The 11,276-nt window shown below is 55.1% G+C and overlaps 8 protein-coding genes across 8 annotated transcripts; 4 read left to right on the top strand and 4 right to left on the bottom strand.

Annotated features, from left to right (window-relative positions):
• Positions 1-99: 99 nt before the first annotated feature.
• KRP23_5364 (uncharacterized protein) lies at positions 100-342 on the top strand (the record flags this gene model as incomplete). The annotated part of the gene is made up of 1 exon (XM_067890420.1): positions 100-342. One exon carries the CDS (start codon positions 100-102, stop codon positions 340-342), a length of 243 nt encoding a protein of 80 aa, XP_067746970.1.
• A 311-nt stretch (positions 343-653) lies between these two features.
• KRP23_5363 (Mitochondrial zinc maintenance protein 1, mitochondrial) lies at positions 654-1,040 on the bottom strand (the record flags this gene model as incomplete). Its single annotated transcript, XM_067890419.1, has 1 exon — positions 654-1,040. The coding sequence occupies one exon, from the start codon at positions 1,038-1,040 to the stop codon at positions 654-656; it is 387 nt and encodes a 128-aa protein (XP_067746969.1).
• A 181-nt stretch (positions 1,041-1,221) lies between these two features.
• KRP23_5362 (NADH-cytochrome b5 reductase 3) lies at positions 1,222-2,169 on the top strand (the record flags this gene model as incomplete). The annotated part of the gene is made up of 1 exon (XM_067890418.1): positions 1,222-2,169. The coding sequence occupies one exon, from the start codon at positions 1,222-1,224 to the stop codon at positions 2,167-2,169; it is 948 nt and encodes a 315-aa protein (XP_067746968.1).
• Positions 2,170-2,252: 83 nt separating this feature from the next.
• Positions 2,253-4,262, bottom strand: KRP23_5361 (outer dynein arm-docking complex subunit 3; the record flags this gene model as incomplete). The annotated part of the gene is made up of 2 exons (XM_067890417.1): positions 2,253-4,141; positions 4,217-4,262. 2 exons carry the CDS (start codon positions 4,260-4,262, stop codon positions 2,253-2,255), a joined length of 1,935 nt encoding a protein of 644 aa, XP_067746967.1.
• A 316-nt stretch (positions 4,263-4,578) lies between these two features.
• On the bottom strand, positions 4,579-7,101 carry KRP23_5360 (F-box/LRR-repeat protein fbxl-1; the record flags this gene model as incomplete). The annotated part of the gene is made up of 8 exons (XM_067890416.1): positions 4,579-4,616; positions 4,697-4,768; positions 4,841-4,947; positions 5,028-5,171; positions 5,245-5,523; positions 5,613-5,900; positions 5,976-6,145; positions 6,211-7,101. The coding sequence occupies 8 exons, from the start codon at positions 7,099-7,101 to the stop codon at positions 4,579-4,581; spliced, it is 1,989 nt and encodes a 662-aa protein (XP_067746966.1).
• A 293-nt stretch (positions 7,102-7,394) lies between these two features.
• On the top strand, positions 7,395-8,336 carry KRP23_5359 (SPRY domain-containing SOCS box protein 3; the record flags this gene model as incomplete). Its single annotated transcript, XM_067890415.1, has 1 exon — positions 7,395-8,336. One exon carries the CDS (start codon positions 7,395-7,397, stop codon positions 8,334-8,336), a length of 942 nt encoding a protein of 313 aa, XP_067746965.1.
• A 249-nt stretch (positions 8,337-8,585) lies between these two features.
• On the bottom strand, positions 8,586-9,716 carry KRP23_5358 (Alpha-ketoglutarate-dependent xanthine dioxygenase xanA; the record flags this gene model as incomplete). The annotated part of the gene is made up of 1 exon (XM_067890414.1): positions 8,586-9,716. One exon carries the CDS (start codon positions 9,714-9,716, stop codon positions 8,586-8,588), a length of 1,131 nt encoding a protein of 376 aa, XP_067746964.1.
• Positions 9,717-10,467: 751 nt separating this feature from the next.
• Positions 10,468-10,974, top strand: KRP23_5357 (Peptide methionine sulfoxide reductase; the record flags this gene model as incomplete). The annotated part of the gene is made up of 1 exon (XM_067890413.1): positions 10,468-10,974. One exon carries the CDS (start codon positions 10,468-10,470, stop codon positions 10,972-10,974), a length of 507 nt encoding a protein of 168 aa, XP_067746963.1.
• Positions 10,975-11,276: the final 302 nt, after the last annotated feature.

Raw genomic sequence — 11,276 nt, 5'->3', positions numbered from 1 at the left:
CTCTACGCAGCCGTTTACGTCGCACTCAAGTCGCTCAGTTCGCGATTGATCTGGCAGTGCACAGTCCGCCCTACATCTTCAAGCCTCGCTCGATCCACAATGTGCCCGCTCCGCTACATTCTGTTGCTGCTGTCGTTGCTGGTGGCTATGATCGGCCTGTCGCAGGCCATGACGGACCAGGAGGTCTCGGCCCTCACGGAGGACGGCGAGGACGAGAAGAGCGGCGGCAAGGACAAGAAGCAGCAGCAGTCGACGTTACGCACGCTCGTGGACATGCTCAATGGCAAGTACCTGTACGACGCCTGGAAGATCAGCCGCGGCACCGCCATCAAGGTGGACTAAAATCCGCGACATCCGAGCGCGGCGGTCGAAGGACGGACCAAGACCTTTAAGAAGAAAGACGGAACTCATCGACGCTTCTCTCAGCTATGGAGGGAGCTACGACAGCCCTCCCAATATTACTCGCGAATAGATGCTTTATATGTAGGTCGATATGTGTTGCGGAGTGCGTGCGTCGCGTGACTGGAGGAAGCTGCCGTGTAACCAGCGAAATACAACCTCCATCTTTTCCATCAAGCTTGCTTAGCAGCGCAAGATCACCAACTGACCCCAAAAATGCAAGAAGAAAGCTGCATATATTCGCCGAGTCTCGTCTACGACGGGCGCTGGCAGACATTGCCCGAGTTCATGACGAGTGGCTCGCTAGCCGACTTCTCCGTAAGCGGCGTGATCTCCTCGTCCTTGCGCATGGCCTGGCGCTGCGGGTCTGTGAGCTTTACCTCGAAGCGCGGGACGTCCTTGCCTTCCTCCTGCTTGGCACGGCCCTGTACGATGTGGTGCAGCAGCATGCCCTCGGCCTCGTCAATGCCCTTCACCAATCCGTCCAGCTGCTCACTGTCGTTCACGTCGCGGTTGGCCACAAAGTTCTCTCGCAGCGCCGCACGCGCCTGCTGCAGCGCATACGCGTCCCCACGGAACGCCTGGCGACTCGCGCGCAATAAACGTCGGTAGCCTCCCAGAACCTGCACTCGCACGCTCATGGTCACTCTGTCGAATGAATTCTGCGGCCGTCAAGAAAGAGCGTCGCTACCCCGAGGGTATCTAGTGACATACAACAGTGACACCTCGATCGAGTGCCTTCTACCTCTGATGTCACAATCTTTTGCATGCTATGACGCCATCGCAGACCGCCTCACAATCGGAATCTTCACTTGAGAAACGATGGACGCGTTGCTGGAGCTGGTGGGCGGTGACTTCCGCGTGCTGTTGGGCGTTGCGCTAGTGGCGGGCACGACGATTCTGCTGCTGTTGTCGCGTCTCAAGCCGCGCGACTCGACGCCCGTCACGTTGCAGGCACCCGCGACTGCCGGGGACTTGCCCCCGACTGTGCACCTGCCGCTCATCGAGAAGGAGAAGCTCTCGCACGACACGCGCCGCTTCCGCTTCGCGCTGCCATCTGAGCAGCATGTTCTGGGGCTTCCCGTGGGCCAGCACATCTCTCTGCGCTACACGGACGAGAACGACAAGCTCGTGATGCGCTCGTACACGCCCGTGAGCTCGGACGACACCAAGGGGTATGTGGACCTCGTGGTCAAGGTTTACTTCAAGAATGTGCACCCCAAGTTCCCGGACGGGGGCAAGATGAGTCAGCACCTGGAGAACTTGGCTATTGGAGACTCCATTGAGGTCTCGGGCCCCAAGGGCAAGCTGTCGTATATGGGCAAGGGCGAGATCCACATCAAACATCGCGTCCGTGATGTGGTGCCTGAGATCCGCAAGGCCACCAAGATCGGCATGATTGCGGGGGGCACCGGTATTACCCCCATGCTGCAGGTGGTGCGTCGCGCGCTGCAGGATCCCGAGGACAAAACGGAGTTCTACCTGCTCTTTGCCAATCAATCGGAGGCGGACATCTTGTGTCGCGAGGAGATCGAGGCCATGGCGGCGAAGCATGACAACGTCAAGTTCTGGTACACTGTGGACCGCGCCGAGGGCGGATGGCAGTACTCGACGGGCTTCGTGTCCGCAGAGATGATCAAGAAGCATCTGCCTGCGGCTGCACCGGACGTGCAGATCTTCATGTGCGGACCCCCGCCCATGCTCAAGTTCGCGGTGCTGCCGGCGCTCGAGGAGCTGGGCTTTACCCCGGACCAGCACTTCAGTTTCTAAGAGGTTTGGTTATGAACAGCGGTAGATAGGGACAAACACAAACAAGGAACGCCGTGGGAGAACAGAACTGAAGACGTCAAGTTTTATTTCTTCTTGGGCGACTGGTTGCGCTGTGTCAGAGGAGCTCGTGACCCACCGTCACCTTGGTTGGGACCAACGAGACCGCCGTTGATGCTGGAGCCTAACGCGTTGCCAGCGCTGCCTTCTTCGTCGGACGAATCGTTGCCACTTTCTTTGAACTTCTTCTTGAGCACCCGCTTCTTCTTCTTGTCCTGGGCCATGATGACCTGAGACGACGCTCGCTTGACACGATCGCGGCTTAGTGCTTCTTCTGTGTCGTCAAGCAGCATGCCTCCGATCGCAGCACCACCTCCCATATCGTCCATTTCCAATTCCTCTGCAGTGAGACCATCGGTGCCTGGCAACGAGATACGCTGGTTGTATGGCCGAGCGACAAGCAGGTCGGAATCCAGCCCAAGCCCCTCCGGCATGAGACTGCCACTGGCGATCATGCTTTTCAGGGATGGCCGCCCCATTGTTGACCGCGAGCCTTCTTGTTTCTTCTGCTGCGTCATAGCCGACGAGTCCATCAAGGTCGAGCTTGGTGGGTGGGCGGCGCCTATGAGCTTGATCTGACTAAGCAGGTGAGCTAACGTGGTCTCACTCTCCTGCAACGCTTCCACAATGGTCTCGTCCGTCACGACGATAACTTGGTCATCTTCGCGCACACTTTCCATCTTATCCACGAGATGCTCAACGCCAGCCTTCACACCTATGAGCACCTTGGCAAGCCTCTCATACTTGAGCTTAGCACGCTCCAGCTTGGTACTTGCTAGCACAAGGTTCTGCTCGTGGTCATCCACGAGCTTCCGACGGTGGCCACCACCTGAACCACTGTACTTGAGTTCTTCGACACGAGCCTTCAGTACTGTGTGCTCTGCCTGTAATCTCTCCAATCGGGCCTGATTCTCCTTCGATAGGTTCAGCAAATTGTCTGTGGTGCTCTCCTGGCTCGTGATCTTCTGAATAACTTCGTTCACGTCGCTCACGCCAGTCGCTTCCTTGATCTTGCGGAAAGCGCTCTCGAAGATATCGATCTTGCTACGGTGTTCCTTCTTCTCCTCGCCAGCAACACCCTGCTGCATCATTGTGGCCATCAACGACGCCTTCAACTGACTTTCACCTTCGAAATTCAAGTCTCCAGACTCGCGTGCTACTACAGAGCTCTTGTGTTTGTCGCGCTTGTCCAGTCTATTGGTCATCTCGAGGCGAATCTTCACGTATTGCTGCTTTTCTCGAAGTTCTTTTTCGCGATGCCGTTTTTCATCTTCGTGTTGACTACGCGCCTTCTCTAGTTCCAGCAAAATCGTTTCGCGTGCATGCGTAGCATCTGCCGATAGCAGCACAAGCTCGTCATAGTCGTGCTGCTTGGCACCGAGAGCACGCTCAATAGCGGCTAGCTGGTTATCGAAGCCAATACGTTCATCCTTCAGGCGCTTCACGATCTGCTCGTACGTCTTGCGGATACTTTGCGCCTCATTGAATTTGATCATAGCTTTGTCCAGACGATTCTCCAGCATGCGAATCTTACGCGTCTCTGGTGTGTCCTCTAAACTCGGTTTCTTAGACTCAAGCTCGAGATCTTTCACTTCGTCCTTCAGCTCTTCCAGCAATGCCGTTTGTGACTGCACCCGATGCCTTAGATCATCATGCTGTTTGCGAATTTTGTTTACCTGCTGCATCGCCACCGCAATTTCATCAGCTTCATCGACCAGACCACCTCCTCCCACAGCAGCAGATTGCCCCAGTACTTGTGAAGCTCCTCCGGGCCCAGTCACCGACGAGGTCGATCGCTTCAAGTCTGCTAGAGCTTTACGTAACTCGCGGTTCTCATTCTTGAGCTGTCGGATGTAGTCTTTGTTGGTCTGCTTGCTGGACTCGAGGAGATCGACGTTACTTTTCCTGTCTACCTCTGTTCCACAGCATAATGCGATCATAACATAAGTCCACAGCAAGACACTGTTGCACAGCAGTATGAGAAACGTACGCAGTAGCCTCATTTTGTCACGGAGGTCTTCGACCTGCTCCTCCATACGGCTGTCATAGTCTTGTTCCATGCGTCTGAGCGCATTCTCTTGTCGAGCTTGCATCGTTGGGAACGCCGCGTGTACCTCGGACACTAGCCAGGGTTCATCAAGCTGCTCTCAAGCAGACAGGAGCTGAATGCGAGGCGGCGCTTCATGCATCACTCTATATAAAAACTCGAAACCCCCGCGGCAGTCTCGCTTGCCACGCCAAGTGATCATAAGCTTACGTACTTCGAAGTATATTTCACGAACGCGTCCACACATACATAAAAGTATCTTCACTGGAATAAAGCGTCCTCCGTCGTCACAGCGGTCATCTCCATCAAGTGCACCGCAAACACTTGAGCTCGGGCAAGATTTCTACACACGCAACAGAATTAAATGATGTGGATGCCCAATGAAGACGCCTGATCCGGCGAGCTTGACACGAAATGGCATACCTCTCAGAACTTCGATGTGGCCCTGCGACAGCGAGCACCCATAGACGGACAGAGACTGCAGCTCCTTCAAAGCTATTCCACACGTGCAAACCAAGCAAAAAAGTAAGAACCAAAACGACTGAAGGATTCGGCATGAAGCCTTACGAGACAGGTGGCGAAGTGATAGCGCCGAGATGCCCGTGTTGGATAAATTCAAGCATCGCAGACCAGTCAGCGACCGAAGATAAAACAGGGACTTGGTCCGGATATTTCTAGTGAGCAGTGACAACAAGCAAGCACATCCATACTGAGCAACAGCAACTATTTCCTGTGTAGCAAGCATACTACGTACCTATTTTGACTCAGATTTAGAGACGTCAGTGACGTCAACCTCGAAATGAGCCCCACACCTCGGTCTCCAATGTTGCCTCCACAAATTGTCAGCTCCTGGAGTCTGTGTAACGACACGAGGTGCATGATCCCATTATCGGTAATGCTGAGAACACAACAGTAAAAACATTGAGTACTGTAGTATCCAACATCAGACACTCCCACCTCAATCGACGTACTTTGCGCCGAATAAATCCAGTCGTTCAAGCCGTGAAAGAAACGACAGGTTCACCAGCGCTCTATTTGTGATCCCCGGTGTATCTAGACGAAGGATGCGTAGTTCCTTCAATTTTGCCAGTCCTGCTGCTCCAGTATCGCTGATCTCGGTATTGGACATGCTGAGTGCTTGTAGGTTTTGAGCTCCGTTGCAAATTTCCAGCAGCCCAGAATCCGTCAAGGCTGTTTCATCGAGTTCAAGGCGTTCAAGGTGTTTCAGGCGGCCAATGAATTGGAATCCTCTGCACACCACACCGACAAAAAACCAAGCACGTGAGCAACATCAGCTACTTTACATTGGCGAATTTGGTTACTCCGCAGTAGTAAATACCTTTTCATGATCCGGCACTTGCGGAGCTCCAACTCATGCAAGTTGGTCAGGTATTGCAAAACGGCTGCATCGGACTCGGCAAACGCAGTGTATCCAAGTAGCAAAACCTGGAGCTGGATCCACTCGGTGGGAATTGAATGGATCCTGCTGCAGTGTCGTGCATCGAAGTACCTCAAGTTAGTCAGCGAAGAAAGCGGTGCCATGCCGTCATCAGAAATATCTTGGCAGCCCCGGATCACCAACACTTCCAAACTTTGGATCTGGCCGATCTGCTCCATAGCTCGTTCACTACTCCAAAGTCAAATCATTTCAAGCCGTGAGTCATTCTTCCAAATTGCACTGCCACAACAGAACACTGCTTACCTCAAACGACAGTTCGCAACATCCAGCTCGCGCAAATACGGGAACGACCCAGCGAATCCTTCAAAGGCGTCATTCGTCAGTTTTTTACAGCGTCCGAGGCGCAGTTTCTCCAGTTTTGTCATCTTTGACAGGTGCTTGATCCCCCTATCAGTCAATTTGCGGCAGCCACTCTAACGAAAGCTGCAATCAGTCAAACCAAACCACACACATACACACACAAATCCATATAGCTTACCAGTTGCAGCGATTTCAAATGTGCTAAGCTGCTTAGCGCCTCGATGCAACCGTCATCCACATTGATGCACCCCGACAAGTCCAGCGAGGTCAATTTTGTCGAGAACTTGATCATCTTGATCGACTCTACAGTCAAGGCAGTGCATCCTCGGAACGCCGCGACCACCAGCTCTGGAAGCTTCACCATCGAATGTTCCCACTCCGAGCCCAACTGTTGCAAATGAATACACCCCGACACATCAATGCTCTTCAATTGCTGCAGGGTCTTCTCCGGTACACCATCGAACCACGAGTCCTCGACTTCCTGTTGGTCGACCAAGTTCCACTCCAGAAGCAGGTAGGGCACCAGAGCCTGGAACTGCGGCTTATCCAGCACGTGGTGCCGTTTCAGCCACTGTAACACACTGGCCGCGAGTTCCGGCGGTAGAACGGCAGCTTGCAATGCATCTTGGTGGTGTACCAATAACTGAGCACACAAACTACGCGCACTCAGCTCGAGTAGAGTGAGTGGGGCGAATCTCCCGCGCGGAGTCTTGCGCCAGTGCTCGCCTACGTAGGGCACGGTAGAACCGGTAGAGTGGCGCCCACCTTGCGTCTTGTGGGGCTTCTTGTCGTGGGTTTTGGCCTTGCTCTTGCTGCGTTTGGCATGGGCTTGGGCGGTAGGGGGCTTGGAGACAAACGGGAAGGGGAACGAGATGTAGTTGACCAGGGATTGGCCTACGGAGGACGAGGAAGAGGAGGAAGAGAGAGAAGAAGAGGAGGAGGAGGCGGCAGCCAACGGTGCGGGCACGTAGAACTGGTTGAAGTTGGCGCTCATGGCGGAGGCGGAAACGCGGGGCAGCGACAGCAATGGGTCCTCCAGGTGCTGGTAGCGGCAGCACACGGCGCCCATTAGATTTTGCTGAATGCCAAGCACGTGACTTGCGGTTTGTATGGAGCCGGCAGCTTCAACCAGCGGGTTACCACTTCAAATAAGGAAAATAGAATATTGCAGGTTTGTTAGAACAGGATTGACGCGGTAAAGCAAGAGGCACATGTGGAACATGATTAAATATTGCATGGTGTCGGCTCATGTCTTTTCACCTTCTGCGCGATGATTTCTACTAAGTACGACTCCCGTGCGAGAGGCATTCGACAAGCGACACTTCAGCATCAAACGAAAACGGCTACTTCAAGACCAAGTTGATGGTGTCTCGAGCCCCAGGTTCTCCGCCGCTGCCGCGCGTGGCGACGCCCTTCGGCTACGGGTCGCTGCACAGCGAGGAGGAGGAGCCGCAGAGTGCCGCGTCCCCCGAAGGAGCGAACCCGGACGCCCGTCGGGGCTTCGCGCACGTCGAGTTCCCCTGGGGGCATGCCTACGTCCACGCGGACTTGGTGGCGGCCGTGCCAGTGTTCACGTTCTATGCGCTCTCCAAGACGCAGCATGTCAAGTTCTCGCTGCCATTCGCGCTCACGAGCTCGGGCCAGGAGATGGTGGACGCGGTGCGACACCGGCTAGAGCTGAGCCCCAACATCGCCGTCGCACTCGTGCAGACGGACTCGGTGCGCAAGCACGAGATCCAGCCGCAGCTCAAGCTGGGGGAATCCACCATTGGCGCGGGACCGGAGCACCCTGTACTGGTGCTACAGACGCCCATGGTGCAGTTCGATAAGAAGAAGTGCTCTTTCTACATGCTGCTGCAGGAGGATGCCACGCGCGCCGTGCAGGTGGCTAAAGGTTGCGGCTCCGTGCTGGGCAACTGCGAGGTGGCGTGCGGCATCAAGTACTGGGAGGTGAAGCTGCAAAGCGCACGCGGGGGAGACGGGGTGTTTGTCGGCGTGGCAGCGGCGGATGTGGCGCTGAATAGCAGCATCTTGAGTCGCGGCATCTTCTGGGGGATTTCCTGTGCTACCGGACACAAGTTCCACGACACAATTGAGTACTATGCAGACCCGTGCAAGGACGGAGACGTGGTGGGCGTGCTACTGGATATGGAGTACGGGCGACTGAGCTTTTACGTTAACGGACGGAATCTCGGCGTCGCCTTTAGCGGTATCCAGGCCAAGCGGCTGTGTCCAGTGTTCTCACTTACGTTCATCGGACAGAACATCAAATTGCTGCCGACTGCGTCGCCTCCGATGCCGTAGTACCCAGCGGCGCTGATTGTTTGACCATATCTACTCCCGTTAATGCGGCTCTCGGGACTCGAAAGGAGTCCATACATACCCACAACCTAAATACCAAGCCGCATGCACTGTACATTAGTCGATCGAATCATTCCGGTGCTAGAGGTTACAGTGCACGCGCGACGCTACACGCCAAATTGCATCCATGTGCATTTCTTCAAATTGATCATGTTATAGCTTACGACGTTCGCTCACACACGCTTTCGCTGATTAGTCGTACAGCTTCCCATCAGGCCCCATGACGCCCTCGCTGCTTGCGAGGTTGCATTGGCGAAACAGCCTCTTCTCCTCCGGTCCAAATGCACCAACAACAGAGTGGATCACTCCTTGATTGTTGAACAGCACCAAGTCTCCTTCTTCCCAATCATGGGCGTACACATACTGGGGCGCGATTGCAGGCCGCTGCAGGCGATGCACCAGCTCACGCACCTCTTCCAGGTCGGTCATCTTGCTCCCGCCTGGAAGATGAATGGTGCGGATAGCGCTCGGGTGGATCTGAAGTGCCAGCTTGCCGGTGACCGGGTTCTTCCAGCATATGGGCAGGATCTTGACGTCTTTTTTGTCAATGGGTGGCAGTTGATCCAGTGGTAACTCAAGTCCTTCAGACACTATGCCGAGTCCGTCCGAGCGCGAGCGAGCAGGCGACATCCATACGTACGGGTGCGGAGCATACTCAACCTTGGCGCCACGCACAAACTCCTTGTCCTCGTCGGACAGCAGCGCGTACATGCTCTGACCTGACACAAACGCAGTCGTTCCGAGCGACACATCAAGTTTGTCGCCCGTTCCGTCGTCGTAACGGAGCGTTTGGCGACGACCTGCCGGCACTTTCACGGCCAGCAGAGACGTCACCTTGGGCGGGTTGAGCGCGTAGAGCGCAGCGTCAATATGCCAGCGGTAGAACCGCGTGAAGTCGAGATCGTCTTTTTCGGGTATCGCCGTCTTGTGGAACACCTTGTGGTGCGGGTGCTTGAGTGTGAAGTCCTTGAGTCCTTCGTACTCATCGTAGTGCCCGTGTCCGATAATTTGAACCTGAGGCTGGTGCGGGACGGTCTTGAGATCTGGATGCAGCACCGAGCGCTTGACGTCGAGCGTTTTTCCGTGGCCGTAGGTGGACGATGCAGGGTCAAAGCGCTGGGTCAGTTCGTACTGCGCGCGAGCAGAGACGCCCTGCTGGTTCTTGAGCACGACGACGTGCGAGGTGTAGAGCGCGTTGCGGATGACCTCGAAATCGGTGTCGCTGAGGTTCTCCAGGTCCACGTTGGTGATGACGGCGCCGAAGTCGACAGCGGAGCCCTCGGGCGCTTGGATCGGCGTCACTTGGATCGTCTGCACCGTCATTGGTGAAGATTCGGTCAGGTTGAGGAGGCACTTGAGCGCTGGAGTGCGAATTGCAAAGTGATCGGATAGATAACATTGAAGCAACCGACGGACAGTTTCTCGCATTCAGCGACGCATTGGACTGGAAACACGTCACAGTTGGCGTGACGCGCAGCGACGGCACTGCATCGCATTCACGACGAGGTATATTGTGTTCCTGACGCCTTGCGGCACCGAACTCTAATATCCATTCCTGGGTGGCGTACAAATACACCCAGGTTTCCTCCGCCAGCTCTCTCTTCCTTCTCCTCCAAACCAAAGTTAAACGTCAACAACACGCACACCAATTTACCACTAAATTACTGAGGGCTGGGTCAGTCAGCCCAACTGTACACAGCAAGAGGAGCGGAGACCAAGGCGGTTGCACTCTCCGCCAATGTTGAGCTCCTCGTGTCCGGGATCGAACGCTTTCATCAAGGTTTCATCTCCATCTGCAGGACACTGGGAAACAGCCCACTGGAAAACACCTATCAGAGCGCCAAACCCGGGGCACAAAGCGCATGCACAATAAGTACCGTACTGTACGGTCTGTACATGTAGACTCGAACAGATTGCCACCAACATGCCAATCACGCGGGCAGGAACCCTGACCCAGTACGGCGCCTTGCTCTCATTGGACACCAAGCGTGCTTGCTGATACTGCAGCGCCCCCGCTACGTGTTCATTTCCTCTTCTTGCTTGATACGCATCAGGTGCCCACCCCATAATAGCCATGACCACCGACAACACCAAGCACAGCGTCGCCGTTTTCGCCGCTGGCTGCTTCTGGGGCGTGCAGCGCGCCTTCGACCGCGTGCCGGGCGTGATTGAGACGACGGTGGGCTACTCGCAAGGAAAGACCGACAATCCAACGTACAAGACGGTGGTCACGGGACGTACGAACCACGCCGAGTCCATCAAGATCGTCTTCAATGCGAGTCAGGTGTCCTACGACGATCTTCTCAAGGTGTTCTGGACCATCCACGACCCCACGTCGCTCAACCGCCAGGAGGAGGACAGGGGCACGCAGTACCGCTCAGGCATCTATTACGAGAATGAGGAGCAGCACAAGCTCGCGCTGGCGTCCAAGGAGGAGCACCAGAAGATACTGAGCAAGCCTATCGTGACGGAGGTTGAGGAGGCCAAGCAATTCTGGGATGCCGAAGAGGCCCACCAGAAGTACCTGGAAAACGGCGGCAGTTGCTCTGACAAGGGTTCCGATGTCCAGTGTGGTGCTTAATCCGACAGGCAGCTAGATGCGGCTGAACGCCTCGCAGTCATATACCATGGTACGGTCCGTGGCGAATACAATCGAGCATCTAATAAATATATACGTGGGGACGCTTGGTACATGTAAATGCATACTTCTCAGGAACCCCTCGCTCAGTTGTTCAAAACCGGCGAACCGCTCGTAGGATTTTCTCCTTGTGCAGATGAACCTTTTTGCGAAATGCAAGACTGCGCAGGCATACACTTAAAAAGAAACCGCTTCACTGGAAATCTTCGTGCACTTTGCACGAACGGCAGCAGCAAAATGGGATG

This window comes from Phytophthora ramorum, assembly GCF_020800215.1.
Source record: "Phytophthora ramorum isolate Pr-102 chromosome Unknown Phyram_PR-102_s0004, whole genome shotgun sequence".
NCBI lineage: Eukaryota > Oomycota > Peronosporomycetes > Peronosporales > Peronosporaceae > Phytophthora > Phytophthora ramorum.
This window is presented reverse-complemented; position numbering and strand designations above follow the sequence as displayed.